This window comes from Meleagris gallopavo, chromosome 6 (assembly GCF_905368555.1).
Source record: "Meleagris gallopavo chromosome 6, MGAL_WU_HG_1.1, whole genome shotgun sequence".
In the NCBI taxonomy this organism is placed as follows: Eukaryota; Metazoa; Chordata; class Aves; order Galliformes; family Phasianidae; genus Meleagris; species Meleagris gallopavo.
This window is the reverse complement of record NC_139409.1, coordinates 19,667,975-19,694,887: the sequence shown is the minus strand read 5'-3', so window position 1 is coordinate 19,694,887 and position 26,913 is coordinate 19,667,975. Positions and strand designations below refer to the sequence as shown.

General features: G+C 40.6%; 2 protein-coding genes across 10 annotated transcripts in view; both read right to left on the bottom strand.

The window, feature by feature from the left end:
• The window catches only part of CUBN (cubilin), a 134,799-nt gene extending 118,251 nt beyond the window's left edge, over window positions 1-16,548 (bottom strand). For 2 of the 3 annotated variants that reach the window (XR_014884223.1, XM_085227335.1), the window contains exons 1-13: window positions 16,366-16,527; window positions 16,069-16,198; window positions 15,612-15,704; window positions 14,309-14,347; window positions 13,462-13,563; window positions 12,432-12,535; window positions 9,240-9,366; window positions 7,758-7,926; window positions 6,461-6,592; window positions 4,882-4,977; window positions 4,215-4,336; window positions 2,703-2,889; window positions 1,202-1,320 (exon numbers count right to left, since the gene is read on the bottom strand). Coding sequence is in view for 2 of the 3 variants with exons in the window: in XM_085227335.1 (XP_085083461.1) it covers window positions 1,202-1,320; window positions 2,703-2,889; window positions 4,215-4,336; window positions 4,882-4,977; window positions 6,461-6,592; window positions 7,758-7,926; window positions 9,240-9,366; window positions 12,432-12,535; window positions 13,462-13,563; window positions 14,309-14,347; window positions 15,612-15,704; window positions 16,069-16,198; window positions 16,366-16,484 (1,539 nt within the window). In the remaining variant the exon portion in view is untranslated. Of the gene's footprint in view, window positions 1-1,201; window positions 1,321-2,702; window positions 2,890-4,214; window positions 4,337-4,881; window positions 4,978-6,460; window positions 6,593-7,757; window positions 7,927-9,239; window positions 9,367-12,431; window positions 12,536-13,461; window positions 13,564-14,308; window positions 14,348-15,611; window positions 15,705-16,068; window positions 16,199-16,365 lie in introns of all 3 variants that reach the window. The other variant, XM_085227336.1, reaches the window with a different exon arrangement.
• A 7,175-nt stretch (window positions 16,549-23,723) lies between these two features.
• The window catches only part of TRDMT1 (tRNA aspartic acid methyltransferase 1), a 41,083-nt gene continuing 37,893 nt past the window's right edge, over window positions 23,724-26,913 (bottom strand). For all 7 annotated transcript variants that reach the window (XM_085227334.1, XM_085227333.1, XM_085227329.1 and 4 more), the window contains one exon: window positions 23,724-24,464. In XM_085227334.1, the coding sequence (XP_085083460.1) occupies window positions 24,364-24,464 (101 nt within the window). In that variant the 3' untranslated portion in view covers window positions 23,724-24,363. The remainder of the gene's footprint in view (window positions 24,465-26,913) is intronic.

The following is a 26,913-nucleotide window of genomic DNA, read 5'->3' as shown; positions in this document are numbered from 1 at the left end:
GTATTTGGATATGGGAATAGCATTGTTCCTATATGTTTGATATCATTTGCTGTGTCTGCCATATACTATACTGGAAAAGGCTTGAAATCAGATCTAGAAAGTTTTATGATCTATTCTATGGCTGAAAATACTGTCATGGGAGTTTTGTACATACAAACTGGTGCACTATAAATACACTCTATATAAACAGTGACATACACAACTTCAGATGAGTTCAGATCCCCTGTAGATGTGCTTTAATATAGCTCTGCTGAAGACAGTAGTAGTGCCTGTAAGTCTTAAAGCTGAAGGTATGCTGCATATAGTGTTCTATAAATCACTAGCAACCACTAGTATATACAACTATGCATTTCGTTCCCATGCAATGTCAACAATGTCAAAAGTATATTGAAAATTGTAATCCCCAGTAAGAAGTCCAGTGCTAAAGGGTGAGCTAACATATCTTTTTTATAGTGAATTATAACAAATTAAATCCTTAGTTGCAGATTAAAAATCAGAACATGAGTACAACATTTAAAAAATAATCCTTAAGATAATTAATCATTGTATAAAGCTACTGATCACACGAATTCAGCAATCAATATCTCTGTAGCTCAGAAGTGAGAAACAGAAAATTGTTCTGGGATCACTTAACTTATGACCTAATTGTGGAGCCAATCAGAGCAGAGCTTTTTTGAGTAGCTACAGATGGATCCCAGACTAACGCAGTGGAGGACAGACACCTTCCTTAGGTGGTGGTGGATGATGCCAGTTCTCACAAAAACTTATCAGAAACCTCCAGTCGTTGTATATTATAGAATCATAGAATAGCCTGGGTTGAAAAGGACCACCATCATCTTTTAGTTTCAACCACCGTGCTACGCGCAGGGTTACCAACCACCAGACCAGGCTGCCACATCTGCCCTGGCCTTGAATGCCTCCAGGGATGGAGCATCCACAACCTCCTTCTGCAACCTTTTCCAGTGTGTCACCACCCTCCGCATGTTGTTTCCTTCAGTTGATTTTTTTTAATGTGATTATTGTGAGAAAGAATAAACTGTGATCCTCAGTTTTACTAGAAATCTTCAAAAACGTAGCCCACATTAAGGAGCCTGAAGGTTTGTAAGAACATAGAACTCATGACGTATTTGTGAATATGTGACAAAGCTCTGATGAGCTGAGGCTCCTACCGAGGATTTCTTTAACTTGAACTTTATTTTACCTTGCTGGGAGCAGTTTGAATAACCCAGGCACAGCTGACCCCATTATCATAGCGCTGGCTGCTTGGGTTGTTAGGGTAACTGAAAGTCCCCCTGGATCCTGAAAGATATTCTCCACAAGCTGCAGGAACAAAAAAGTTAAATGGATTAATGCATGCTATCATAGTACAGACTCAAAACTAAACTTCCTAACATATGTTTGGCTTCCTAATCTAGAACAAAGATAAAAGACTCTTCAGAATTTTCTTTAAAGTGAAATGGCGTTAAAAAAAAAAAATGGATAAAGATTTTTCAGCTGGAACACATGAGTTCTACCAAAAGATGCTGGTTCTGCCTCAAGGAACCATCAATAAATTCTTGTTTCTGGAAAGCTAGTTCCAGATTGAAATCCTCAATTTTCCTGTCTACATAAATAACATTTTGAAGCTAACATGATATAACATTTCTTTTCTCAGTAGCGATGCATCATAGAAGGTATCCTTCAGATGCTTCGTTGTCCTGTATATAACCTTGGTTCAGATATCTGCTGCTGGTTACACCTCTCATGATAGACCATGGTTTCCTCTCTTACTGAGCTGTTCAATGAGTGGGAGCTGTGAATGGGAAATCCACAACAGCTATGGAAAAATATATCCATAAAGCACCCAAATACAGTGTACATGGAGGTTCTGCGTGCAAGAAGCAACTGTAGTTTAATATCCTGCTGACAATAAAGCAATATTCAATTCTCAGTACACTGAAATATTTTGTATGAAGAAATGGTAAAAAAAAATTTTTGTTTGAAGTTTCCATTTAAAAACATCTCACAATTTCTCAAACAGATTCAAGATTATCACATAATAGAACGTATCGCTTTTCCCTTGATTAAGAAGAAATATTGACACATTACAACTTGTCACTGGATACGAAGTGATCTTTTATCATTTACATTATGAATTGTTAAAAATTATTTCATATGTATATCCTTAATAACAATCAAAAAAAATCTGTTTAGAAACATAAGGAAAATAGAGCTTGAAATAACTCTAAAATAGTCTAGATTTCACAGTGGCTGAGTGAAAAGTTCACATTCCACATTCTGTGAAAAGTTAATCTGCTTTCTTCACATCAACTTGCAATAACTATATGAGCCATCTGACAGATGGATACCACAGGGACACTCACTGGAATGCTGTCCTGACTTAGCTCAATTAAAGTTCTTGGCAAAAAATCCAAAGCAGAACAACAGATACAGAGAAGAAATTGCACAGGCAGGAACTTGCAGTGATGCTGTAAAACTCCAAGCAGGCCTGCTACTCCATTATTACACTCCAATGGATTAACATAAAACAGCTATGAAGAAAAATTAACTCCAAGAGACTGGATCAGAACTTGTAGTCCACCAAGACAACGGTTGTTTTTTTCCCCTCTCATAACTTTAAAATCAAATCGATCACATAGAGCAAGCATTTACAAGCTGAAGTCTGGCACCCGTTTCAACTGAGGAGGAGGTCGCTGACATACCATGCTGGGCAGTCTGGCATTGTGGTCCTGTCCAGGCACTGGTACACTCACAGGTGTAACCATTGATCCCATCAGTGCAGCTTCCACCATTCTGGCACGGGTTGCTAACGCATTCATCGATGTTCTCTGTACAGTTAGAGCCTGTCCAGCCTGCGCTGCACAGGCAGAAATATCCAGAGGTCACTGCCTACAGATATAAACAAATGCAATAAACCTAATGAGCATGGGTCACCTAAAAGAATCAATGTAGTCAGTAGAAGGACTGATATTTACACTTACTTAATGTGGAGATACCAGAACAAACAAATCATTTAGAATGTAATGGCTTTGATGGTTAGTGGCGGAAACCAACATAAAGCCACAGCCTAATCCAATTATCTAGCTCTTTTTTCTTCTATCAAGTTATTTATTTGCAGAGCTCTTTCTTCAAAAAGTCAAAATCTGCATTCATTCAGAAAACTGTTTGGCTTTGAAATGATCACATAGGAAATAAGTCAATCATGTTATCTATAACTTATAAACAGAAAACCATGGTGACAATGGTTTATAAATTGTTTCTCTCAAATCTGTTTTCTTGGAAATCTGCACTGCAATTGCACTGGTTGTTACTTAATTTTAACCCTGAGGGTTGTTAAACAGGAACACTTTCACTGGCTACTCTTTATTATTCCTGCCTCTTTCCTATTTATTTTGTCTCAACCTTTACTACTTCTTATACACAAGTTTTTCCACATATTTGTTTTAATTTCTTATGACCTTTTTCCTCATATTTCTTGCTTTTTAGATATACTCTTTATAGGTAAAGCAGAGTGCAGTATACCAAGGCACGTGCTAACTGCCATCTTTGATGTCTCACAATCAATATATTATAATGGGTGAAGCGGGGTGGGGAGATCATCTCCTTTAGAACAGAAAATGAGAAAAGGGAAATGCAATGATATCATATGGTCTGTTTCCACCCATTTAATGATTCTGTTTCCAGAACTATTAAAAGGAAGAAACAACATGGACAAACAAGATCAGACATTACTTGAACAAAAAATGCGCTATTTGGAATGTTTCCGCAAAATCAATCATCACCATAAATATCTTCTCCAATAGAAGAATCTAAATTCCCAGTTCCATAGCACAGACTTCCCGGAGCACAGAGGACTTCATTCAGAAAACCAAACACCTTTTCAAGATCCATGTGGACAAAATAAATGGTCACTGTGCACGGGAACAAATTCACACCACCAATTAGTAAAGGACAAAAAACACCCAACTCTCCCCCAGCCAGAATTCCCATCACTGTTCTGGGGCTACCAACTGTCCCTCCTCCAAGGCAGCCTGATTAGAGAATCCTGAAACCCTCTCAATTTTCTCCAGGTCTATCTGCTGATCTCTCACTCTCCACTGACTTCGTCTCATTACCTGTAGCATGTCTGCATTCAGATTCCAGTCTCAGCAATCTCCTTGTTGCTAGCAATGATAATTTCATAATGTTGTCACTGTGTGCAGTCCAGCACTTACCAAGCACTGACCATTTACACAAGGGTTTTGCAGCTGACAGATATCAGTAAGAGGAGAGCACCCACTTGGCCCATATCCACTTCCAGTGTACCCAGATGTGCACGAACAAAATGGCATTAGTCCTTGAAATATAAGGAAAAAAAAAGAGAATATAATTCAGTCCTCGTTACAATGACAATACCAACCTTGACCGTAAAAGTCCTCAACATTTTGAAGCTGAGCCTTCATACATTCTAAATTATTAGATCTGGTTCAATCTTATTTTGATTGCTATCTAATTTTGGTACCTGCCCCGGTCTGTGTGTAGTTTGGTCATGAAAAGTTCCCTGGTGTTAGTACCTGAGAGTCCAAACTTAATTTCATGGGAAGCATTGGAAGTGGTCAAAGAATACTTTTGGGAAGAAGGAGAAAAATAATTAAAGGCAGCTGAAAGTAAAAAATGGTGATGATCTTAATATTTTAACAACTAAATCTGCTCTTTGGTGTGAAGCCTCAATCTGTTTCTGTCAATATTTGTAGGAAGGCCTGCTGGCTTTACCCCGCATGTTTGCTCTCTTGAGGAAGGAAAAACAGATTGTGGAGAATGGGTTCTAGGGTAAATACATTGCTACAAAGCAGGTTCCTTGGGACACTGATAATACTTACAGTCCTTAAGCAGATGTCATACCTGGAGTAGAGGTACAAGTAGCCAATGGATGGCACCCTCCATTATTTATTGAGCAGCTATCAACCTGGGTACATGTTTGTCCATCTCCCTCATAACCTGTACAGAGGTAAATCTTAGTCTGCAAACTATGTTCTCTGTGCATCAACAGCAAAACAAGCATCTGATGAGAAGAAACAGTAATTTATGTTGTAAAATTGCAGTCTGTGCAGTTAAAGAGAGAAATCTGAGATAGCTGATAAGGTCTGGCATATTTATTACGTTCCTACGCTATAAGGATGGATTATGAACTTAACTAAATCCTTACACGATTTTAGAAAAACATTACACTAGTATTACCCAAATATAGGTAAGATCAGAATGAGGCCATTGGAGCTCAGTTCTCTCATGGCATGCTGCTGTAACACTATGACACAATGAAAAGGGCAGAAATGACAGCCAAGAAGCAAAGTCCTAGGCTGCAGCAAGTGAGTATATGCTCAAATGTGGCAGCCAGGGACATAGGAAAAAAAAAAAAAACATCTGCTTACCCTTTGTAGGCAGAGATCTCCAACAAGATACCTTTGCCTCCACAGCCAAACTTAAATGAGGTCTGGAAAGTCCTCTCAGTCACTCAAATGCACTGCATGCACCTGAGCTCCCCTGACTTGGCCCTGCCTTCCCGCCAGGTGCTCAATCACTTGTTCAAAGCTGTGATTTAGCATTTCTGCTACAGCTACCCTTCCTGTAATTCTGCACCCAGCCACCTCCAAGCAATTCAAGGCCTCCTGCTTGTGAGAGCTGACCTCAGGTTACAAATACAGCATCTGCTTCCTCCTGGGAAGCTCAGCAGGATAAAAATGCTGAGGCACAACTGCACTGCTGTGGTTCACTGCACCATATCAAGACTAGCCTGAGGCCATGTTTCCAGCACAGTGATAGAGCTCTTCAGTACCTACTAAACAGAGAGCCTTCACTACCTACATTTTGCTGCTATTCAGATAGATAATTCAAAGACCAATTAGAAACACTTTTTCCTGATAGTATTCACCTTACTGATTGCATACATCTCATAAACGCATTTTAAGCCAAAAATTTTATGGACACTGTCACTACTTCTACTGGTTGACCTTCACTGTGGTGGAAACACTGCCTGCTTAGACAGCATTCAGAGCACGACAAACAATTACCTAGGCTTACAACAGACAATACCACTGATTTATGGCATACAGGATACTCTTTCAATTAATATGTAGACAATTAAATTGCTATCATAATTATGTAGTACCTGTCTCCCCTTAATTATCTCCCCCCCCCCCACCGCCCAAAGGAAGAACCTTGTAAAATCAAAGATTTAACACTGTCTACCTAGTAGAAGAGAAACATTTCAAATGGTGCAGCAACAGACACCTGCTCAACACAATGTTAATACGTAGCTGAAGCAGTCTGAAGATACTGCATTCAGAATTACAGCATTGTTTTGTGTATGTTAAAACCGCCCTACAGCTTTTTCAGTATATAATAAAATAGGATCAACTGTGTTGATAAAACTACAGAAAGATTTTAAATGATGAAGCTTCAACAGAATCATCCAGTATTTTACCTGGTGGACAGACTCCACAGCGGAAGGATCCTATTGTGTTGATACATTGAACCATTGGTGCTATTGAACAACCTCCATTATCACTTTCACATTCATCAATGTCTTGGCAACTGTAGCCATTTCCTTGCCAGCCTAAAAATAAGCAGAGGAAAGATTAAAATAAATTGGAAAAAAAAAAAAAAAAAAGTGTGACTTTCTTAATTGATCAGATCTTTTCTTAGAGCAGAAAAATACGACTTCTGAATCTCCCTTCACTAACACATGACAAGACCTATTCCTCACATAAGCAATGATAATTAAGGCTGGTCTTCAAAAGAGGTTTCAAATACAATGAAGTGGAGGTACACGTGCAAGTACGCTTTATTTTAATGACATTGCAGATGTTCCAGAATCAAACACAGTTTATTTAATCTAAAGAGGTAGAAATTCTGGTCCAATGGATACATGTAATGTTTTCAGCAAAGCTTCATTATAGCTCTGGTAAAATACTTCAAACACTCCTCCTACATCCCTCCCGTACATACAATGTACCTGACTCAGGAAAATAGACCATAGGTTTTACAGCTTGAAAGGATAATTAGATTTCTGTTAGGGTTGCTTAGGACAGCAGATATATTAAGTTAGACCTACACACGGTGGGTAGGATTCACCTTACCTATCACACTCTAATCATTCTGAGCTGTAACACTGTAAAACATCAGAAAGCACAGCAATGACAACAGAGCAGCAAAGCCCTAGGCTGCAGTAAGTGAAGACATGCTCACATACAACAACCACGTGGATAAAAACATAGGAAAGAATCTGCTTACTTTCAGAAGGCCTCAGGTACACAGTGTTCTCCAGCAAGACACCCTTGCCTCCACTGCCAACCTTAAATGAGGTCTGGAAAGGGGTGGATCCTGGCTGCACCCCTTCCAGTCACTCAGCTGCATTGCATACACCTGAGCTCCCCTGAGTTAGCTCTGCCTTCCCACCAGGTGTTCAATCACTGGTTCAAGCTGTGACTTAGCATTTCTACTACATGAACTCTTATTAAAATCAATGAAAAGAAATAGGTACTTCAAGAATTTAATTTGTCTGACTTATTTAGACGTCCATTAAAGGATGGGATAAATCATGCTTTAAAATCCACTTTCCATGTTATGCAGATAAGACATAACCTCGATGCATTTATTCTGTAGAATACAGATCAAAGATCTTCATGAAATCACTCCTATATGGATCTTCATTCTGCTAATGACATCAGTCCTACCTGCTGCCACCCCTCCCAGCATGAGAGCAAGGAAAGACGCCATACCTGTGGGGCAGAGATCACACGAGTAGGAGCCAAGTGTGTTGTGGCACTGCACAAGTGGATTCTGTGAACACGGAGGGTTAGGAAGGCTGCATTCATCTATATCAGCACTGCAGGTGGGGCTGCCAGGAGGGGACATCCAGCCAGCGTCACAGATACAGCTGTACTTGGGCTGCAAATACATAGTGCATATTTCAGAAGAATAGGAATGGGTAAGAGTTCATTTTATAAATCTTTTAAACTACAGCAAGAAAGCTTTCAGAGCATTGCACGGTTTGCACATTTTGTTTCTGGAATTGCTTTGATAGCATTTTTCATTTATTCCTCTTTCTGAATTTAACGATTTAAATAGTGGAAGGAGCAGCAGGCTCATTTATTATGTTCATCAAAATAACCTGTAATTTACCCTAAGTCTTCCAGAGAAAATGAACAGTAATTATAAACTGTACATAAACATAACTAAAATTCATCAACTTGCTTTGTACATAGGGTAAAGAGATCAGCATAAGCAACCTGAAATCAGCTTGGCTCTTTTAAGCAAAATGTTCAGTAACTTGCAAAGTGCAGAGCAAATTGCAAATACATTTTTTTCTTTAATGACAACAGTTTTCTCTCTTCCGGTCTTTGCTAAAGGCCAGATTTCAACATTTACCTAGCTTCAGTCCAATTAAACCTAATGGGAGCTTTATTGTTGACTGACATAGGAGCAGACACTGTTAAGCCAGCACTGAATTCTTTTGAAAAGATTTCTCCACAAAAATGGGCAGAAAGCAACTAATGGGGTGTGAAGACTTCTACAAAATGAGAAAAAATTATGTTAGCACAAAGAATACTTGGTGTCCCTGGAACAGTGCATGGGTGTATAAGAGTGCTAAGTCTGCCAGAGTAGTTCTGGAGGGCTGCTCTGATTGGAAAAAGCCAAAGCTGGCATCTTCCATCCATCCCTTTAGAGGGAACACCTTGTACCCAGATTTTCTACCCAAACAATTGTCTGGCTTGTTGCAGAAGACCGTTCAAGTATATACTTATATTTGCCAAGTGCAGACACTTGGACTCTCAGGCTTAGAGTCAGAGACCAGTCAAATGGACGGTAATGAGCACTAAACACAGGCAGCAGCCACCAGACCACCTGTCAGCGTTCCATTGATATTGCTTTTCCCAAGGAAAATAAGAACCATATTTGTCCTTCTGAAAAATTTCAGTGATAAAATATTCCAGCAACTTCACATTGCACTCCCCAAATATTGAACAGCAAGAATATTATGTTTTGAATGACACTTTGGCTACCCAAAAACACTTTGACAAATATCTTTAAGAAGACACAAGGCATTTTCAGTACTTTCTGTTATCCTCAGGACATCAGAGAGATTAGGTTATTTTGTACAGCAGCATTTCTTACTGTCTTCCAGCAGCAGTGTATGCTACATAGGTCTGTGGCACCCGGTACTATTTGTGCTGTATAATGAGATGTATATTGCTCCTTACTTTGTTGGGGGTGTCTCGTTCTGCATCAACACAGGTACCATGCCCACAGAGTGTCTGAGATCCACCCTGGCAGTCATCAAACTTTGAGGCACAGCGGGGACCATAGGTTTCTGGAGTGCAGGAGCAGCTAAAGGTGAAAGCAAGAAGAAAAATTCCAAGTATAGTGCATAAAGACCACATTTTTCCAATTGTAAGGGATTAGTCTGCACTCTTTGTGTGATGTTCCTCACAAAATCCTTGTGTATTTCACAGTCTCATTAATAACCTTGCACAGCAGCAAAGCTGTCCAGTAGGGTCTCAGGAATCGCAGAGGACTTGTACATGTCCATGGCTGACCACAGTATCTTGTCACAAGCACAGGACCAGGAAAAGAGAGATGTCCAACACATGGCTTCAGCAGAACATGAGCCTGGAAGTTTGCACTTCAGCCAGAGAGCGCCTAAAATGTGCATTTCACTTTATGTTCCTCATATGTTGCCAGCTGCCTAAAGCTCTACCTCTAGCAATACACAGACATGCTTTGGCATCAGGGCTTGGTGCTTACCTCCAATCTACAATGCCCAAAGTCCCTGCCTAAGGAGCATCCCTACTCACCTTCCCAAGCTGTCATTCCTTGCACTCCCACCAAAGCAGTGCTGTGCCAACTACAGCTGACACAGCAGCTTTCTCTTTTTTACCCTGTAGGGCCCACCTTGGTCACAGCATTGCACAGAAACAATGAAACTGAAACTGGGAGTTTCTAAGGTAACTGTTCCCTTTTCTCCGGCCCTTAATTATCACATGGAACAAATCTGAGAATCCAAAATACCACAGAATGGAGCCACAACCTACAGAAGACCTCCAATCAGTTAGCTAACATCTTTAAAAAATGAAACCGAGACACTCATTTGGATGCAAGTGGTGTGCTGAAGTGCCTGTTCCTCAGACAGTATCTGACACACTCTTGCTCACTTGCTTTTAAGCTGGCCAGTGAAAACCAAGCTGCACAAGCATTTACCTAGAGAATCAGAATCAGAGAATTCTAGTGCAGCTGATCAGCTGATCTGGACCTTGGAGTGATTTATTAATACACTGTGCTATCCTTGTCAGGGTATCATGTGCTGAGCTGAAAAGGCAGTGTGATAAGCCAATTGCAGGTAACTAAACTCTGCACTCAGGACAAGTGACCTTGATGAACTTCAGTTTAAAAACACCACAGTATCTTAATGCTTGTGTGCAGTCTGCTGTACTGCAAAGCTGCATTGTAAGAGTCAGCAGATACACATTGGGAGTGCAGCAGATCGGCCTGGGCATGCAGACAGGCGGCAGGCAGGGAACCAGAGCAGTTCTGCATGTTCAAAGTACAGAGCCGCACAGTCAGCTCCAAAGGACACAGCAGGCAATCAGAGGCTCTGAAGGACGAGGAACACGGCACTGTCTCCTGGTTGATCTAGCAAAGGTTAATCCATTCCCAATTTGAAGCTGCTCAGCTTCGAGAAGCAGGCCACAAGGAGCTTCAACCAAAAATCAGAGCCTGCGGAGCTGTGTGGCACTGTGCTGGTCCTGTCCCCGCGCTAACAGCACATCCTGGGGAGGCCCCACTGTTCTGATTACCACACAAAAGTCTGGTGGATATGGTGACCCTCACACCGTTTGTCCAAATGATGCAACATTCCTATTGCGGTGCTGACCGGGGAAAGCATTTCCGTGATATCTACTTCTTCCTCATACCTCAGTGCTTTCGTGTATTAGAGCTTGAGGCCTGTAACTAAAGGACCTGAGCAAAGAGGAACTGCATTACCCTCCAACTGATGGTACAGCACTGTACCATCAAACCTGGTGTTACCCCTGGGGGCTGTGGAAAATTAAATATCATATTTTTTTTTTCCCCTCAGTGTGTGAATGCAGCAGTGCAGGAGCAGGGCTAGTAGGGTCACTGGATCCCACAAGTATCGGCCACCGGGCACTGTCAGAATGCATTTAGCATCCGAGGAGCACTCAGAAATGAATAAGGCGAGATGTGATTGGAGACTAGGAAGACCATACAATGGAGGTGAAGAAAGGATAGAACAGTAATCCTGAGGATGTAATGCAATACAGCGATTTGTATGACTTACAAAGCGATCCTCATTTGTGTGAAGTAACAGTGTAACATTTGTAGGAATGGCACTGGGAAATAAACTTACAGGAATCATGACTGTACAAACAATGAAAACACCTGAGAGAAGAACAAAGGATTTGTCTATCAAACCTTAATGTAATCACACACCTGTACACTGCTGAGCACAGCAAGGAACAAGTAAAGGCAGGATGCTTTGTGTTGTTTCCTTCCTAAACATCTGTGTAGAGGATGGCTGCGAGGATGCTACAAAGATCTCAGCAGGCTCTGTGCCACTGTGAAGCATGAGGAGCTGCATGAAAATTTCCCTTTTGTGAGGTTACTCCAAGAGCTGACAAAGCCATGCTTATAAGCCTGTCTTATGCCAAGCAAATTTTTGTGGGTGCTAAAGCTTTCATGTTGAAGCTGGAGACTAACTGCTTTGCAGAAGGCTGTGGCATGCTATCCAGCCACTGCACAGGGAGAGCTTTGTATTACATCTGAAAGTTGTTTATTATTTGCCAGTATGGAAAACAAGATGTGGGGCATTCAGGCCAGCTTGCCCTGCAAAGAGCAGCATATTTCCCAAGGAGCTGAACAAGGTTTGCCTCTGGCTGAGCACAGCTGGAGGAAGGTGAACTGCAGGGAGATGATGTCTCTGGGGCCCAAGCACCCTCCTGGCCTGCCTGCTACAGTCAGTACCTCTCCTCCCTTCGTCTGAAGGAAGCTTTGCCTGTTCAGGAGCTTTCCAGCAAGTCATAGCCTTGTGGAGCAGAGCTTTTTTCCTTGTCCATTGTCCACCTTGTCCATTTCCTCACTCTCCTCTGTCTCATGGGCAGGTGATAAATGAGGGGTGATAATCTTAATCCCCAGTGTGGTTGTGTGATAAACCTGGTTCTTGCTGCTCTTTTTGTGTCAAAACAAGTAATATAAACACGTCCGTGGTGCACTTGGCTGTACAGTATAGGGATTTTGCGGTTTCTCAGACTGAAATGGATTATGGTGCACAGAAAATACATCGACTTCTTTTCCAAACTTGTGCTGCAGATGGGATAGATGCTACAAACATAGCAGTGTTTTGTATAGGATTTCAGTGTATGGTTTTGAAAAATTACCTGTAGCTGCCTGCTGTGTTCACACAAGTGGCTCCATTCTGGCAGCCCAGCGCTGTTCCAGCATAAATCTGGCATTCATTAACATCCTCTGAGCAGCGGAGGCCCTAAGGTGAAATGGAACACCAGTTTATTTTCCAAGTAACAGAGAAATGAAGCAAACCATGGAGCCAAGGTTTAATATAGTTTCCAAACATACACAAACCACAGGCTGCTATCAACACAGCTTCCCTTATGAAGCATTATAACAGAACTCTATTGTTCAGCTGAGTTCTGCAATCCTGGCTATCAGAAGAGGGATGAAATATTTCAGATGTGTGCAGACAGCATATGGACAGTTGAGTATTGCCACCTCCCCCTGCTTCCCAACTTAATAGCAAAAGGCTGAGAAAACTTAATTTCAGGATGTTTTTATTAGGAGATGCTGTTTCATCAGGACAGAAAGCACATCAATTTTGACCCCAATCTCACTGGGAGAGCTTTCAAGCTGAGTGCCTTTGAGAAAAAATGGAACCATTCCATCTCCAAATGCATGTAACAGCACTATAAAAGCCTTTGCCAACAAAGTCTTTGGATTTTGAAATCTTGGGATGTGATTGATTACCGACATCCCCATTTGTTTTACTTCTTCGGGCTTCAATAAATGTCATTCCCTTCCCCCATTCCCTCCACATGATTGTGTCATGCAGGTATGTAGTTCAGTCATCCTGCTCAGCAAGAAATGAGGGCATACTGTGTCGGACCGCTGACTTCAGGGGACATCACCTGCGTGTAACTGCACAGAGTCTGGCCCCGTGGCTTGGGCTTCCATCTTTTAGGATATATGTCATTACTGTTGAGAATCAAATGTATTGCACTTAAAACAGATGATGACTCTGATAGGGTTATTTTGCTATTCAGTGTATATCACCCCATCCCAAACAATCTTAATACATACCTTGTCATGACTGCAATAAGCCAGGTATACCCTTGTAGTTAAAATACACATCATGCACTCAAGCTAAACACACACTCCTGGAGGCTGAAGACTCACCTTCCAGTTGCTGGGACAGAGGCAAAAGAAACCATCCAGCAAGTTCACGCAGGTCCCCGAGTTCTCACAGGGGTTGCTGCTGCAGGCTTTCCTCTGCAGAGTCTGAAACCCAGGAGCAGAGCAGGGAATTATCTTCCTTCTTATTTAGTGATTCTTCAGCATTTCTTCACAAGATGAACCCTTTATTTTTATCCTTTTTGGGGGGTTCCCCCTCACTTTTTCTTTCAGCAAGATTAATTTGCAAAACTTTGGAGCTCTTTTGAACATATCTGTATGAAAATACGACTAAAATATGACTTAGCATGACAGATCTGACACAGCATACTGTAAGCTCTGGGGTAAGAAAAGCTCTGCAAGATGTAAATACTATCAGAAACTGTTCCTCAATGACAGGCTGTTAGTGAGGCCAGGAGGGGTATCTTCATTTCATGTGTGACTCATCCAACAACTGCTTTACTGGCAGCACTAGCTATGGCTGCCACATGCTCATGGGGAAGCAGCCAGTGGCTGAAAATCAGCTATTTCCCATGCAATACAAAATCCAGTTCTCTGTCTTTGTCTTCAGAGATAGTGAAGGAAGAGTGTATTTTTCCTTGGTATCCAGTTGTTATTTTTCAGTCTACAACTGTTTTTCCTTTAAGGAATGCAGGCTCCTACACAGTTTATGTTTTGTAAGAAGGCATTTCACCTCCTTCACAAACCTTGGCTTTTTTTAACCTCCTGTTACCAGAAAAGCTTTTCCTCAGTGATATGTGAGAGGAAATAAATCATTTAACTTAATAAAACTTACTTTGTTTACTTGGGTAGAGCTCTTTTCTGATCTTCAGTTTATTTCCCATGTACTCACCTGCTCTAAGCTTTGAAGTTTCATGTCAAGATTTGTGACCTGCAAGAGAAATGCAAATTAATTGCACTTGGCATGAGGGTCACTGCAGAGTGACTGGGTGCCAGCATGCTGGCTGAGTGTTTTCTTTGGAGACAAGAGAAGAGCCACTCTGTGAAACCAGGTGATAATCAGATTGAAATCAGGCCCCATTCACTGGGATTTAAGGGTTTTATGCTGTTCAAAAGCTGATGGCTTTTCAACAGGATATATCCAAATTTGCCTACAAAAAGACTGTTCTGTGAAGATGCATTAAGGTGCCTATCTTCCTTAATGTGGACCTGTTGGAATTTGTCCAGAGGAGGGCCACAAAAATGATCTCAAGGATGGAATGCCTTCCCTGTGATGACAGGCTGAGAGTGCTGGGGCTGTGCAGCCTGGAGAAGAGAAGGCTCTGGGGCGAGCTGAGAATGGCCTTTCAGTATCTACAAGGGGGCTTTAAGGGAGAAGCTGTAGGTGCCCCTGTTCATTGCAGGGGATTTGAACCAGATAACCTTGAAGTGTCCCTTCCAACTCAAAATATTCTATAATTCTACAAACTTTAAGAATGTAAATACTCCAACAGGAAGGTTCAGGTGCTCACAAGAGTATGACAGTCTGACGTGGTGAGCACACTGAAAGCCAAGGAAAAGTTCAGCATATCTCAGTTGGTTAAAACCACAAATAGCAAGCAGAAAATGAATTAGGAGATATGATGGATACATATTAGAACAATTTCCCATAAGGGCAGTCTCACAGGCTATAAAATATTTTCCTATAAAGAAATTATGGCAGCACATTAAACATTTAAGCCAAGACAGATAAAGGATTTCCATCTTCTATTTTTCTGGAGAAGAATCTTTACAAGCTGGAAAAACTACCTCAAGAGTCTTTTGTTTCCACTGCAAGCATCTATAACACATTTGCATCCAAGCAATGGCATGTCTATGTAACACCTATAGGAATACATATAGTCTATAGCCTGAATTTAGTAAGATTTGATTTCCATAAACATCAGAGAACGTAGTCCATAGAGATGTCAACAGTGAACAAAAGAATAATCCTGGTAACTAAAAATTATGAGAATTACAGGCATGTTTCCAGTCTCCAGATACTGAATCAGTACCTTCTATGTCAAACATACTCTCTAAACTGATGTTAAATATGGACTCTACTCCAGTTCCCCGAATTGAAGCCCAGAAATACCAAAATGAATCAGTAGTCACATTATTCTGAAGAACAGAAAACTCAGAATGCTGCTGGAATACAACACAGGGGTATAGCTCACCTTGGAAGCAAGCAGAGAGACTTGGTGGGACACGTTCTGAGAGACTTCATTGGCTTTCTTAAGTTCTTGAATCTCTGCTTTGTTTTCTCTCATCTAAATTATTAAAAAGAGATGTGATGTGAAATTAGTTTTGCTTCCTCAAAAGCTTGAAAGCAAGCCTTACTTTTCTAAAAGCTTGGGAAAGATTTGTACTTTCTTCACCTTACTCTTATCAAGTCCTTCTGAATACAGACAAGTCTGTTCATACACAGTTTGATCTTTTAATTACTTTATGTAATTAATTTATTGCTTTACATATCTGCAATAGCTCAAATATTACAGTGCTAACAGAGATAATATAAAAAGACAATAATACCAAACAAATCAAACATTTGCTGAGAAAAATTCTGAAGAAAATTAAATTATTACTGTGCAAAACTGGAACTGAAAACACCTTACGGATAAGTAACTACGTCACCTGACTAAACATTTCTGCAAGATCTTCTTCATTAAGCTTTATTTTCCCCAGTGGTCCGGTTCTAAATTCAATATTTTTGCTGGAGCCAGCATGGAACACCAGGTTGCCCTGCTCTGAGGACAGACGAGGCCTGTTGTATTACAGGGGCAAAATAAAAATGAGTTAGTTGCACATATCTGCTGCCAAAAGTGTAGATTGAAAAGACATGCGGTAAAGCCATTCTGTTCCCATTAGTAATGCTTAAAGCCTATCTTATGAGCAAATCCATTTGCAATTGCTAATAGCACTGGTACTTACTGTTCATCATAAACGTTTCTTTTCTGCCTCTTTTTTTCATAGTGGTTTGATTCACAGCTCAATCCAGCAAGCAGTAACAACAAAACTAACAGCCCAGGAACAGAAGCAGCCCAAAGCATTGCTCTCCTCCAGCTGTGCTGAGTTTGAAGTGAAACCTCTTGTGCTGAATAGTACTTTTGGGAGCCAGGCTGCCCTTTGCTCTCACACAGCTCCTTATTCACAAGGTGCCCATGCTGCTGTCCTGTCCTATAAGGGTAATCTTTATCTCAGGTATCTTAATTAAAGTTTGACAGTGTACAAATAATCCAGACACCCAGCACATTTTTTTCTCTTTTGCCTGCAGGAGCTTTGAGAGGTAATTAATCCAGATCTGCATGTGTCTGATCGTTGTGCTTTTGACCTTTGGACAGCCAAGCACTCAGTGCCTCGGCACTGCACAGCCCAACACTGTGGGAACATCTCACTAGCCTGCTCACTGAGGAACGAAAGATAATTTGGTAACGCTGAAAGGCCCAGAGCATTACCCCCCCAAAAATAACATATTAAAATCACAGTGGCTGGCAAGGAATATTTGCACTGAAGGAGCAGCTTCCAGCCAGTAATTCACTGAGCAGATGACATAAACAAATTAGCAGTACCAAACAGCATCCCATGGATTGCAACAGCAAAGTACAGTTTTAACCAAATATGGTTGCTCTGAATTGAAAATGGCTCAGTCTCCAGATACTGAGGAAATGATCAAACAGGGGGACTTGCTTTTTTTTTTTTTTTTTTGGAACATGTAGACTGTATTCACGATACACACTAGGACTCCCAAATTCAGGGCCAGCCATAGACAATGGAAAAGACCAAGGAAGGATTTGGGTAGGGCTCAAAAGTAGTTGAACAATGCAAAATCATCTGTTCTGAGAGCCAAAATTTGCATGTTGCCCATTTTCCTCTAACATTTCAGCAGCATCCATCTCAAAAGAAACATCATGTCTAACCTCATACCATGGACACCACTGCTCTTCAGGCCCCTGCTGCGTCCAGCCTGGCAACATGATTCCCCACGTAATCTCTGTCTATGATGAGGCGAGTAGGTCCAAGCTGCGACCCCAGCAGCAGCCATTACCAGTGGATATTTGTTGAAGAGCTGGGAGCAGCCCCATAGGTACTTGGGTCTATGACTCTGGAAGCCATGATGGAACTCACATCCCACCCTCCCCGGCCCTCCTGCACTCAGTTCTTGACCTTTTGTTTCCTTCTCCCAGGTGGTGGTTCCCAATTTCCTCACTGTACCAGGGACTCCATCTAGTCAGTCCTTGTGCTTTCTACTACCTATCAGGGTTTCTGCAGTCTCTTCGTCCCTCCAGACAGCTTTCTATGTGACAGCCCCTGCTACTCCCTCCTTTGATTTTGCCAGTCTCCCTATTCCCCCCACACAAGATCTTACTTTCCTCTCCCTGTTTGGAGCAGCTTTGTGTATCTTTTCCTTCCCTATGCTAGGAGCTACCTGTACCTCCAATCCCACCACAATTCATGTGTTTTTCTCTTTTGCTTAATAGTTAACTCATTCAAGTTGCTCACATTTCAAATCTGTACTGAAGAGAGCAAAACAGCAACAGTTGTAACTGCTATCTCTAGAGATAACAGCAGCTGCCATTCACTGGTCCTTTCCGTCTCAGACCTTCACAGAGACTACAGAGCTCCTGCACCTCCTGACCCCACGCAGCCTTCTTTTCTGCTCCAGTCTGCACTTTTCACCCAACAGGGAGGTTGTGCCCACAGATAAGAGGGCCATGCCATAAAGGTAGGGGACTGAATGAGCTCCACAGCTTTCACAGACAGAAATGATGCGAGGTCAAAGCCTGCATGCATCTCAGGATTAGGTTGGATGTGATAAGCATAAATATTAACGTCGCCTCTAAAATAGACAGAGGCACACTGTGAAAGTGAGTACAAATGCAGGACAGCTAAGGGGGTCGATGTTGCCGCAAGCAACTTCATCTTCCTATGAATAACTACAATGTCCAAGGCTGTCAGCTGCATTCCACCACCTTCACTGTTTCCTGGTTTTTTTGGTTTGTTATTTTTTTGGCATAAAATCTGGCCTGTTATTGCATTTTATTGTCTGCTTCTTTGAAAACTCATCTCAGAATTCAGTACAGTGATAGCCTGCTGACACGTTTCCTGTGCTTACACAGGATATGGTGCAGGCAACCCAAAGGTTACTGGCATTGCCTTGAGATCTGGAAGAGCAGAGGTGGTGAAGCTTCCCTCCAAACACACAGGCATTTGGGATAGCCCATCCAATTAGCCTGTACACACTGGTGCAGCTCTGGGTACCCACCTGTTCCTCAGCAGAATGTATTTATATTGTGTTGGGTGACAGCTAGAAGAAATATAGGACAATTAAACCTGTGCTTCTTTCCTACCAAGCTGGTTAAATGTATACGTAGTCCACGGACTTTTTCCTCCACAAAGTACCTGATATGTTGGCAGTTTTCAGCCTAGACTTCGGCTGTTGCCATACAAAATATTTTTTCTCTATTGATTGCTTTTGCATACTGAGTATGCATTGACTATCTGCTGACTGTCAATCTTTGATTCAAGCTTTTCTTTCCAACTAATTAACTCTAATAACAAACAACTATGAGCAACAAACCACTGAGGATAGGGATGATGTTGCTAACCCAAGGAGGAAGAAGAAATAACGCCTTTCAACTTCCCTCCTTGTATGCTTTACTGCTTAGAAAATGGTAGACCTGAAGACCAGGAGACTTTCAGTGTGCCCTGATTATAGGATGAAAACAGAGCTCTGGACACCTATCTAGGCCTTGCATAACACACTACTTCCATTATATTTTAACTTAGTTCTCTATTCCCAGTGAATGCCCCTTAGCCTAGCCAAGCTGAGAAATCTATAAATCATTTTAAGAAGAAAAATAGGTCCATCCTTTCAATTTTACCAAAATAGACTGGATTAAGGCAGCATTTTTTGGAGGAACAGAATGGAAACCCTGCAAGTATCTGGCATTAGTATAGAGACTGTTCATTATAACTAAAAGAGCTGGCGTGAACACCTCCTTCTGGGATAGATCATTCCATTACCTCACTGACGTTATAGCTGAGAAACATCTCTAGAGAGAATAGTTTACACACAGATTTGGCAGGAAGTAACAGAGCATTTGTTTCTACCTAATTCAGGTTGAAGTTCATCCTGTACTAGCAGCAACACTTTACCACCATCTTGTGCTTTGGCATGTAGCTGTGTGAAATGAAATGGTGGTGTCCATCTACTTCTCCAGTAGCGCGTGCTTGCAACGCAAAGGTTCTTCTGTAGAAGACAAGAGAGCAGAATTCAATACAAATTAATTGCTCCTAGGAAATCAGCTCGGATGCAGAGATATGACAGGAGTCTTAGCAATGCTCCCTTCTTAAGGGGGGAAATGCAGCTATGGAGGAGGATCTCAAAGCTGGCTAATTGTTAAAGAAAAACAACTCAAGTATTTTCAATAATCGCAGACCTAGTCATGTTGCTGCCTTAATCCCAAGTAATGCAAATTCACCTGAGTTTCTGAGAGGATGCCTCCCAGTACTCTTATCTACACATTCCTCAACTCTCTTTAATCCTTCTCTTTCTAATAATGCTCAAAAGTGACAGAATAAATTCTAAAGAACACTGATTACAAAGCACCAAAGTATATGGGGGATCAACAGCCACAGTATGGTATCTACTGAAACAGGGGCAGCTGAAGAACAACATCAGAAAGGTTAGTTCTCTGGTTAAGGGGTGGCTGCCCAAAGACATCAAAACTCAGGAGCCCCTTCTCCTTTCCTCTACCACTTCCTCTTCATACACATCCGCAAAGCTTTATGCAGCACCTTCCTCAGGGGCTGCAGCAGCTGCCATACTCCATTTCCCACATCACTCCTTAAAGATTTCTTCTGCTTCTACGGTGCGCTGCCCTCTGACACCTGCTTAAGATTTTGCTCCCTCCACACAGCTGATGAAGTTAATCAATTACCTGCTGATGAAGTTAAACCAGCTGACCGGGGAATCCAAGTTTTTGGTTTTTAATAGTAAATAACAAAGAGTTTTGACTTCAGCTGTAATTTATTTACTTTCCCAGTTCACCCTTGGTTCCTTTATCACAATGAAGGCAGAGATAACGTATACCTGTTTTTTCCTGTGTTGCAAGAGTCACACTGTGTAACAGCAAATGTTGCTTTTACAAACCACCACATTGATGCTTCCTATTTTCTGTTTCATTGTCTTTTTAAAATTAGGTCAGTTACATTGGTTTTATTATTCTCTATAGACTATTCCAGTCCTTTCAGCATACTCAAATGGCTTTAATGTATGCAGTTATTTTTTAGGGAGTACCACTTGCACGTCACCCTTCACCATCACCAACCCCAAAGCCAAGAATGGACCAGGCTGCACAACCTCTCTCTGATTCATTCTACTCTGTACTCTTGGCTTCATTGAGAGGATTAAACCTGAGCTGCACTCTATGTTCATACATCATTTGCTCTGCATTGATGTTGTGACTGCAAATATTGGCATGCTGTCACAACACAAATATAAGAAAATAAGACTGGTTAGACTGAGAAAAAGATCCATCGAGGTCAGTATTCTGTCTCCAACAATGGCCAAAAGTTAGGAAAGGAAGGGAATATGACATGGCAAGCATACAGAGCTCCTAAGTATCTTCTTGGCTTCTATCTATCGCAACTCGGGAACTTCAGACAGAAGCCTACCAGCCTGGTATTCTTTTCTTCCAGCCTTCTCCTGAACTTTTTCCTATGCTTTACCTTGTAACATTGAATAATGTAGACTGAATAATGCCACATGGTAAGTAACATGAATACACAGTCAAAATGCCATTCAGAATCATTAGTTCTGGATAGAATCCCATTTTAAGTGTAATATTTATAAACAACATGATTTTTTTTTTTTAAATATGCATAGGGCAAACATCTGAATAATCAAAACTATTTATTACTGTCCAGTTGTAAGTAAACATATTAGCATCATGAAATTATTTTCCTTCCAAATTTCTTTTAGTCTCTCCTACTCTGATTCTTGTTTCATCAGAACTGTTGTCAGAACGACCCTTGTCCATGCTTCCTCCCACTGTCAGAAGACAAGGCAGAAGAAAGTCCAAGAGAACAACCCAGCTTCCTTGTGATGCCCAGATGGCTGGCTGGGCATCTAACACCATGCTCCTCTTTTCTTGGACAGCTGTATCAATTCCCCAGCCCTTCTAATCAAATACAGATAAAAATAACACAAATCTCTCCACATTCCTCACAGTAACATTTAAACTGAAACATTTTCACTACTCAGTACTTCATTTTCCATGGTGTCTTAGATACCAGTTATCTCTTCAAGCAAGTTGTTACTAAACAAGCATCAACTTCACTTAAAGAGATCTGTTACACTGGAATACTTACATTTGCCCAGACAAAAGGAGGATGTTTGCTGGAATTCATTTTAAACTTTATGCCTAGTTTTTTACACTATAGCATGCATTTTCCTTGACTATTACTTTATACACTACTTATGTAAGGTCACCCTGAAATGTTAATAATCCTCAGGTTATTAACTAATTATTAGTTCGTTTTCTCCAAATTCTCACTTTATTTAAATTAAACAACTTAGAATATATATGTAATTTCAAAATCCACCTCTGACGTTGTGGGCCAGCATAATAAAATAGGAGACATTACTTTTGGAGCAGTCCTTGTATAATTCATCATTTATACAGTAAGACCATTAAATGTTGAACTTCAGTATGAACAGCAAGCTAATAGAACAGAAGAATCAAAGGATGGGCTGGGTATGAACAGTTAACCCAAGAGAGGTTAGGAATAGTTGCTAAATGTTCTATTTGTATTAGAAATTTGCAATAGCTGTTAGCACAGAATTATACAGCCACACACATGGGAAGATGCACCTAATCTGGAAAACGTTGAGTCCATGTATAAAAAACACTCAAACCCCTGATTTATAGGAACAGTATTTCAGTAATTTCACCATTTCACAGGTTTCTTTGTATGGGGACACTTAAGTTGACTCAGACTACAGCCAGCTAATGCAGGTAAGATGTTCTGTAGGCAATGTGCAAGCCTTACAGCTGGCTGCATAAATACGGCACCGACCACCATGAGATCTTTTCCTTGGTGGAGCTTCGCAAGGCTGAGGACGTTCAGCTCATTATGTCATGGAGATAATGAGAAGTAGTCCATACGCGCAGAATAAGCAAGTCATGCAACCAAAAACCAGATTCTGGAAGTTTCCAGAGCTGTCTTCCCAATTTCACCCATTTACCTTTCAGCTGCTTTGGTAATCATACTTAATTGCTGTGAAAACGCTAAGGCTGAAGCTGCAAAGCACGGCACTGATGTGGGCTGCAAAGCACTTAGTAGAAAGCTGCTCAGAAAAGGAGGCAACATGATCATTGAGTGAGGCCAAGCAGCTGCAACCCAACAGCACTCAGCAAAGGAGTCTATTAATGCCAAACAGGTGGGAAAAGAAGCACTCACTCAATTTAGCTTCACTTCTATTACAAGGTTAGAAGATCTATTATTACATCTCTCAAGAACCAGAATATGTAGTAACTAGTTACTGATCTATTAGATACATCTACACAATAAAAATCACCTTAACAGACAACTATGGTTTGTAACATCACCAGCTTGCTTTTTGCGTAGTTTAGTAGTAGGCACAGCCTCACATCAGTCCAGCAGTTTCTGCCACTGCTGTGCTACTACAAGAGATTACCTAACCTGAGGTGGTCTTTTATTCTTTACAGCCTGCTCCATAGCTCTTTTAGGAGAATCCATTTTCATTTCTCTTTCATAGCTGGAGACCACAAGATGTCCAAGTGTTCTTAAAGAATAAAGCAGGCTATAGTAGCTTCACCCAAGGTTTTGCTGGTTTCACAGTCCAGAAGCAGCACAACAACCAAGAGAATAAATGAAAAAGAAGTCAGAATAAGAGAAACTATGGCAGTAAACAATAACTGCATGCTCTTTGTTTTTCAGGATGATACAGTAGATTTGAAAAGCTGCGACTTCTTTATACTGACTTTGTTCTCTACAGTCCCTACAGTCTCTCCTGCGCTATCAAGCCTAGATGCAATACACCACAACTGCCACGTTTTCCCACAAGGGAAATAAGAACAAATAATGTCTTTTTCAGGACTGCCAGCTTTGACAACTTACTGGTGTGCAGGAACCAGAAGCAATCTATGAAAACACAAAGTTTTTACTTTTCGTGTCTTTTATGTGTAGGTCATTGGTAAGGAGCAATGATCTCATCCTAAATAATGTGAGTGAGAACAGAAACAGCCAAGTTGTTGTCAGGGTTATGATAATCTTGAAATATTTTTATTCAGCTGAACAAATCATACAGAACAGGCACACTTGAATTCCAGAAACCTGAAAGTATTTAGACAGGATCAGACAAACCTAAACTTCAGATGACAACGGGTCTTCTTAAAAAGTCTACATAAAATACTGAGTTTAACACTTTCATTAGATTTTTAAAAAATAATTAGATTATATATACAATAAATCTGTTTGGAATGGATTGCTGTAGTTTACAAATGAAAGCATTTTACACACGGAAACTTGTCTTTGCACTTAATGAAAGCAGCTTTGACATTTACAGTCTTTTTATATTGTACTGAGAGTAGCTTTCAGATAAAATTGTTTTCTCCATTTTTATTGAGATACATATGTAATTATTTCTGCTGTTTTTCATTTGCAAAGTAAAACCAATATCTAAAAGGAGCAATTAATTCCTGGAAACCTCTATTTCAATAAAGGACATCTGGAGTGCAAATCCACCGTGAGTGAAAGGTATTTAAACATATCGGAACTGTTTAGCAAAATATCTGTATATTTTAGTTAGTTCTGATTTTTGTTAGGCTGCCATCAGCTTGCTCGTGAAAGACTGAAGTATTTTCTGTCACCAATCCATAGTCATCCAATTCGGGTTCTAAATTATCCGAGTAGAATGGAGATCAATTTTGCCACCACATGTACGTTGAGGCTATTTCCCAGAAGACGGTAGCATTGCTTTATTGATACTTTGTCAGGAAAGCCTAAAATAAAACAGCACAGAGTCATTAGTCCGAGGTTCTCCCTGGCTTTTTGGCTATTCCTTTTTTCAATGAGCAGTTCAAAAATATAGATTTCATATATACAAAAACACACACCCTTACAGTTCACAAATTTATAAATACAATTGTACACTGCACAGCTGCTACTCAAGAGAAAATGAAAAGAGTAATGTAGCCACAGGAGAAAGAAAATAAGATGACTCTACAGATATGATAAAATGCATTTCATTACAGGCTATATATTGTAACTCCAATCTGAGGCCCTCTAACCAGTTATGGAAAACTAAATTAGTCTCACATTGCAAGGTACTACCAGTACAGATCAGGCTATGAGGAAGGTTTATTCAGGGAGAGATCAAGCAGCTGAACAATTTTCCATGTAATTCAATACTGTCCTTGTGGAATGCACTCAGAAATACAGACACCATCCAGTCCTTCACATTGTAAATGCATTGACTGGCAAGAAGAAAGGAGGACCAGAAAATGTTAGACTGTTCCAGCTATTGTGAAAGGGCTGTGTTCTGTAGTGAATGTGCAATCACAGGTGACCAAGCTTCTGAAAATTAAGAAGTTGCCAACTGGCTGGTCTGCTGTACCCGTCCTTGCTTGCACTCTCAGCTTACTCCAGCTACAAGCTAAAGTGTATCTGCAAACTGACTGAAAGATGAAAAGCAGTGGTGATTCGACTGTTATGGTCATTTGCTAAGCTGTTGAAACTTGACCACATTCAATTATTTGCTCATTCCGTAAGAAGAAACATGTAACTTTGACTCTGAGGTTATCACCACCCAGCTTAGCTTTGATGCACAAACAATTGGTGTGAGGAAGAAGTGATATATATATTCTGAAGTTTTCAGAGCACCTCAGAAAAATCCTTGTTCAAGGAGAGCTCAGGAGAGAACATGGCTGGATAGCTGCTGAGCCAAAGGTGGGAAGCTGAGGAGGAAGTGTCTGGGAGGAATTGTTCCATCCTTCTCTGCCAGTTATTAATGCCTTGAATACGGATTACTTTGGTAAACATGTTTTCTGCCAGCTCTAGCCATTCTGAACAGCTTCTCAGCGCTCAAATTTGGGCACCTATTCTTTTCCCTTTGGAACAACCGTTTGCATTTCTCCACACAGACTTACTAAAATAGTTTTCACATTGTATCACTAATAAGGTACAGAAGAGTATATGAAAATAAATGTGTACTTATGCACACACATGCACATGTAATTAGAGCTCAAGAAGCTTATCTGAATGCTGATAATTTCAGAGTTTCTCCTTCTGTCTTTTGGCAATTGAAAGCCATAATTCATTTTCAGGACTGTTTTCTTTATCCCAAACCTCTCTCCATCTGCCTGTTTACATTATCTTGCATCTTCTGTCTTTTTGGCTCAAGAGTAACTACATCATCAGGACAGATTTAACAACTCATACCAGAACGCTTGTACTTGTTGCACAGATCTCACCATATCATTTATGTCTTGCATGTTACTTCGCAATGCCTTGACAACAGGCACTACCACAGAGTGCTGTGCCGTTTGTTTCTTAATAGCTTACACACATTGCTAAAAGGAAAAATGGAAAAGGCCTCCTGACATCACCCTCATGAAAGCAGGTCACAGGTGCAAGAACGCTCTGATCGCTTTTAATGACACTGCAGTGGGACCCATGATTAAGATAAATGATTGCATATTTTTTCATTGACCTGTAGTGCAATTACAACTTATACACTGAGATGTTAAAAGCACAAATAAATCTGTTAACATTAAGACAAGACAATGACTCTAGCTCTATATCTCATGTACTTGAAAAGACCATAAATCTGTTAGAATATAGACACAATTATGCTGCATTTAGACACGATAATGTTTCTTACAACACTGTTGCTGCAGCTAGCAATATGCTGATGCTGTGACAAAGCTTCCTCACATTCTGTTCATTTCGATTTCAGCTTTCATAGTTTTCTCATTTGTTAATTCATTCATTTTTTGAACAAATAGTTGCAGTGGGTACAACTCCAGGCATTCTGACACTGAAAATTTCAGCCAAATTGTTGCTAAAGAACACAGATGCAGTGAAATTACAGTGTATTTTCCTCTGAAAATTCCACACTTCTCAAGAACGATTTCAAATTAAGTATGGAAGAAATGCAATCAGTGACATACCCCTTACTGTAGCCATAAATATAGCAACTTGCAAGTCTTTTCAAGAAAATACAGCATGTAAATCCTCAAAAGAAACTCACAGTAGCTAAATTCACCAGATTACTATCAGCACAGAGCTGAGTAACACTTTTTTTCCCCCTACACGTACAAAGTGGAAAACATCTAGATTAAAACAAAGGAGGCAAAGGTCAGACTTGTGACTCAGTGCACTGGGAAAGCCTTAATGTGCATATGAATCAGGATATATGACAGAGGAAGCCATTGGATACGAGGCTTGTTC